General features: G+C 43.7%; 1 protein-coding gene across 1 annotated transcript in view; it reads left to right on the top strand.

Annotated features, from left to right (window-relative positions):
* Smkr1 (small lysine rich protein 1) overlaps nt 1-5,292 on the top strand; it is an 11,491-nt gene extending 6,199 nt beyond the window's left edge. The window contains exon 3 of the mRNA XM_026788550.1: nt 4,592-5,292. Coding sequence (XP_026644351.1) covers nt 4,592-4,797 — 206 coding nt within the window. The 3' untranslated portion in view covers nt 4,798-5,292. The remainder of the gene's footprint in view (nt 1-4,591) is intronic.
* Nucleotides 5,293-5,573: the final 281 nt, after the last annotated feature.

Genomic DNA, 5,573 nt, shown 5'->3' on the forward strand with positions numbered 1-5,573 from the left:
CTGTGTCAGGGAGGTTTGTTGATGTATGTGTTGACATATATGATACGGTAAGGTTGTGTGATCGTCCTAGGTATAGGACAGAATGGAGACTGTGTTAGGGAGGTTTCTCTCCTTTGCTGTAGTGGGAACTGAACCCAGGCCACTGTAGATGCTAGGCCGGGGCTGTACTGCTCATACACATATATGGCACCCCTCGGAGCCTGGCGAGGTTTTCATGAAGAAGTGACATTTGAGTAGCGTCTGAAGGAAGAGATAAAACAAATGATTCCTCTTCTGTTATGTGAAACCTCTAGGCCCTGTAGTATAGGGGAAACCTACAGAAAAGTCAGGGCCTCTGGAAACAGGAAGAACTTGGCAAGCTTGGGAGCTAGAAAGAAAGCCAGCATAGATGCAGCCAAGTAGCCTTCCTTATGGCGTTTGTGAGGTTTTAAAATGTGTTCTGAGGTCAAGAGTGGAGCCCCAGGGTTTCCTTGAGCCAACTGAAGCCATGGATGGTTGCTAGTGAGATAGCTTAACAGGTAAAGGTGCTTGCGGTATGCTCTCCATATAGAACATATCAAAATTAGCTTTGGGGCTGCCTTTTTATTTATGTATATATTTACTTCTGAGATAGACTCTCACTGTGCAGCCCTAGCTGCCTTGGAACTCTCTACGTAGACCAGGTTGGCCCCAAACTCATAGAAATCCACCCGCCTCTGCCTCCTGAGCGCTGGGATTAAGGGCATGCCCTCCAGGCCCAGCTGCCGTGGATTGGTTTACTTAATTACTTTGAGGTTCATCCATGTAGTTACACTTTTCTCGCTGCTCAATAGTGTTCCACTTCATCGTTCTACCACAATGTGTTTACCCATTTATCTGCCGAGGAACCGTTGAGAGTGTTTCGCTTGCAGCTCTAACAAATTAGGCCACTTTGAGAAGTTATGTGCAAGTCTCTAAGTGGACTATGCTTTCGCTTCTTTAGGAGGAGAATGGCTAGGTCAAATGTTGGGGTGATTTAACTTAAAGAGAAGCTGCCGAACTATCTTCTAGAGCAGTTCTGACAGCTTCAGTCTCCCCCCTGGTGAATGAGAGTTTCAGTTCCTCTGTTTCCTCGCTTGAGATGGCCAGTCACCTAAGGAGCCGTTCCAGTCTGTGTGTGCTGGGCAGCTTGTAGTTTTCATTGCGTATGTCTGTCTAACAATGTTAAGTGTCTGTTCATGGCTTATTTCCCGTGTCTCTTTTCCAGAAAAGTGTTAAGTATTTTGCCCATTTTTATCATGGGTGGCCCTCTTACTATTGTGCTTTGAGCATTCTCTATTGTAGAGGTGGGCCCTTATCATATGTTGATTCTGAATGATTTTCTCCCAGTCTCTGTCTTGGCTTTCATTTTTTTGGAAAGCAGACGTCTTACATGTTGATTGTAAGCTTAGCGACTTGTTCTTCATGACATCGTTTCTTCTTCTGTTGCAGTGATTGAATGCCATAATGAAATTGAGAGGAGAATGGGTTTACTTTTGGCTTACAGTTCCAAAGGACACACTGGGGACGGCCTGGCTAAGGGAGTGTGAGGTCAGCTGGGCGTCAGGAAACAGAGACTAGCAAGTGAGGCCCAACTGTAAAACCTCAAAATCTGCTCCTCCCCGTCCCAAACAGCCCCACCAGCTGGGAACCAAGTGTCCAGATACACAGACCTATGGGGGCATGTCTTAAAAAAGAACAAAACAAAAAAACAAAAAAACAAGCAAACAAAAGGCTAAAAATGTTAAACTCTGATATGAATTTTAATTCTCAACCTGTCTTAGTTAGGTTTTCTGTTGTTGTGAAGAGACACCATAACCAAAGCAACCCTGTAAAGAAAAACATTTAATTGGGTGGTTTACAGTTTCTGAGGTTCAGTCCATTACCATCCTAGCAGGACATGGCAGCATACAGGTAGACATGGCGCTGGAGAAGGAGCTGAGTCTACATCTTGATCCACAGACAACAGGAAATGAGCTGTCAACCACACTGAGTGTAGCTTGAGCAAAAGAGACCTCAAAGCCCACCCCCACAGTGTCACACTTCCTCCTACAAATCCACATTACTCTAACAAAGCTATACCTCCTAATAGTGATACTCCCTTTGGGGGCCATTTTCCTTGAAACCAACACACAGCCCATTTAAAGATTAAGACATGTGTGCGTGCATACGTTACACACACATTATGTTACAGTTTTTTTCAGGTGAGCCACACACCATTGACATTTAAGAATGTATGAAATTATAAAGAGCTATGCAGTGGTGGCACACGCCTTTAATCCCAGCACTTGGGAAGCAGAGTCAGGTGGATCTCTGAGTTCAAGGCTAGCCTGGTCTACAGAGTGAGTTCCAGGATAGCCAGGGCTAACTATACAAAGAAACCCTGTCTTGTAGTTGGGCAACAGATAGATAGAAACACCTACATCACTGTCTCAAAAAAAAAAAAGCTAAATAAATAAACAATGAAATTATTGAAGAGAACCAACATTCAAAACTTTTGTTTGTTTGTTTGTTTTCGGAGACAGGGTTTCTCTGTGAAGCCCTGGCTATCCTGGAGATCACTCTGTAGACCAGGCTGGCTTCAAACTCAGAGATCCACCTGCTTCTGCCTCCCAAGTGCTGAGATTAAAGGCATGTGCCACCATTGCCTGGCACAAAATCTTAAAGAACTTATTTGAAAGTGTACATCCTATACCTTGTGAAGAGGTTTTTACCATCAGAATGCAGTCTTCTGGGCTTCGGATTATTTGTTTTCATTTGTGCTTTCTTTTTAAAAAAAATTTATTATTTATGTGTCTGTGTGGTTGTATGTGCACATGCTTGCAGGTGCCTTCAGATTCCAGAAGAGGGCGTCAGATTCCATGGAGTGGTAAGGGATTGTGAACCTCGTGTCGGTGCTGGGAACTGAACTCTGTCCTCAGGATGAGCAAAAAGTTCTCTTAACCACTGAGCCATCTCTCCAGCACTCCCATTAGTATTTTCTCACTTACATCTCCTGTTTACTCCTGGATATGTCTAGAAATATACTGCATTTCACTGACATAAATATATTTCAGTCTTTTAAACACACTGTTTTGTTTGCTTATCAGTTCTATGCTAATATTTAGTCATTGCTAAGCCCTGATCATTTACACATTCTCCCTCCTCCCGTAGCTAGAAGAGACACGTTAGTAATCCTTGCCTGTCCATCTTCTCTCAGTGTGTGAGGTGGTTTCCTGCTGAAACAGAAAGGTCCCTGTTCCCTTTCCCTAGAAGTTTCTGACCTCTTCAGTTAATCGTACAGAGCATGGGCTCTGAGCTTGGTGACTGTCACTTGGTACCCACCAAGTGCCTTGCTAAGCCCCTGCTATGTCATTGTGGAGACAGGCATGGTGCCTGTCTACCTTGAAGCACAGTTCTGTGGTGATAAAGGTGATGGCAAGAAGCATTTGCTAAGTAAGCTCATGCTTCAGACTCTGAGTCTGCTGTCTTGGATGACATCACACTTAAACCTCATGACTGCTTAGGTAAAAAGTACTTGCATAACAAGTACCAAAATACGCATTTGTCTCCTGTCTGTATAATTCGTTTTAAATTTAATTTTTTGTATGCGACCCTCCAGAAATACGTCATAAGAATAGTTTGATAAGGGCTGGAGAGATGGCTCAGTGGTTAAGAGCATTGCCTGCTCTTCCAAAGGTTCTGAGTTCAATTCCCAGCAACCACATGGTGGCTCACAACCATCTGTAATGAGGTCTGGTGCCCTCTTCTGGCCTGCAGACATACACACAGACAGAATATTGTATATATAATAAATAAATAAATAAATAAATAAATAAATAGAATAGTTTGATAAGATAAATCCCCATAGGTCCACTCCTTGGGTCAGAAAGTATCATGAGTTGACCAGATCCATGGTTTCTTCCTTCAGTAGGGTGTAGAGAGAACAGCAGTCCTAGAAAGCAAATCCTAGTCTTTTATTTGGTCTCTGCAGTTTCAGTGTGCATCTCTGAGACATGAGCACATCAAATGCCATGATCAGACCTAACACACAGAGTTCCCTTCTTTCCTCGAAAATGTCTTTTCAAAGCTTATGCAGATAAGAATGGAAGGAAGCGCCACGCTAGAGAGCGCCATGCTAGAGAGCGCCGCGCACCCCGTTGGGTTGGGTTTCTTTAAATGTGAACTGCTTAGGTAGCAGCTGTGACATTTGATTCTCCTGTTCCAGGCAAGCATCTTTTTAAAAGATAGGAATATTTGTACATATTTGTGGGATGCAATACAATAATGTGATATACAGAGACATTAAATCAGACTGATTTTCCAACATTAATCAACCCTGTGTTGGGAATCTTCAGACCCTTCTAGTTATCTTGAACATATAACTTGAACATATGTGGTGGCAGTCTGGATTTTTTTTTTTTTTTTTTGGCTTTCATCTCCCCTTAAAGTCAGTAATGAAATGTGGAAATTCTTAAGGCGGGGCTTGATGGCACGTGCCTTAGGTCCCGGCGGCGCTTGGGAGGCAGAGTCAGGCAGATCTCTGTGAGTTTGATCCCATCAAGGTGATGGAAACTAATCATCTCCCTGTGTTGTATTTGTCTTTGAAAGTCAGGTAAAGGGAAGAAAGGGAAAGGCCGGGCTAAGAGTTTCGGGAAGAAGCAGAAGCAGAAGCCGAAGAAGCCGGAAGCGGACATCCTCAGCCCTGCCGCCATGCTGAACCTCTACTATATCGCCCACAATGTCGCCGACTGCCTGTACCTTCGGGGCTACCCTTGGCCAGGCGCTGCCAAAGGGAGGAAGGGGAAGAGCAAGATTTAAGTGATAGAATCCGACACACGTTTTCGTTTCCAAGAACAGAAAGTGGGAGAAAGCATTCAGGACAACTCAATGGCGCAGGCAAAATAGGCTTACTGAAGACTAGTAACACGTAGCCAGTGTACTTCTCTGTGGGGATAATGGCAGAGAAATGCACGTTTATTGCCACTGCTAAGCCAGGCACTAGGTGGCTTCACTTTGTTGCTGTTTTTTTTTTTCCAGAAGTAATCAGGAAAACCAAACCCAAGTGGAGTTTGTTTAAAGTCTTAAAGGAGGCACTGGCAATGGCAGTGATTTTTATAGTATTATAATCATAGTTCTGGACCCGAATTAAACCTTGTTCTCAGGAGGCAGCTCCAGTTTCTTGAGTCGTTTTCTTTTGTGAGAGGGGTTGTTTAGCAAGGACGGGGCAAAAAGCAAAGGCTGACTTTGTGTGCACCTTCCTCTTGGGCATTTTTTTCTGCTGTGGTTTGATTTTGGTTTTTTTTTTTCTTTCAATGCTGGAGATGAACCTGGGGTCTCTACTCAGGAAGAGCTCTGCCTTTAAGTTACCCCAGTCCTTCCCATTTTTAAACAAAATGGAAAATAAATAATTTGTTTTTATAATTTTCTGCTTAGAAATCTTTCTCAAATTTGAATTGACTATAGACTCCAGGGAGACTAAACTCGCTATAGGTGCTCCAATCCTGCCAGGTCTGCAGGCACCTGACTGAGATGTGGGCGAGGAAAACGGCTCCGGGGATATGGTGCTGGCTGTGAAAACGTGAGGACCTGCGTTT

The sequence above is a fragment of the Microtus ochrogaster genome, unplaced genomic scaffold (genome assembly GCF_000317375.1).
Source record: "Microtus ochrogaster isolate Prairie Vole_2 unplaced genomic scaffold, MicOch1.0 UNK4, whole genome shotgun sequence".
Taxonomy (NCBI): domain Eukaryota; kingdom Metazoa; phylum Chordata; class Mammalia; order Rodentia; family Cricetidae; genus Microtus; species Microtus ochrogaster.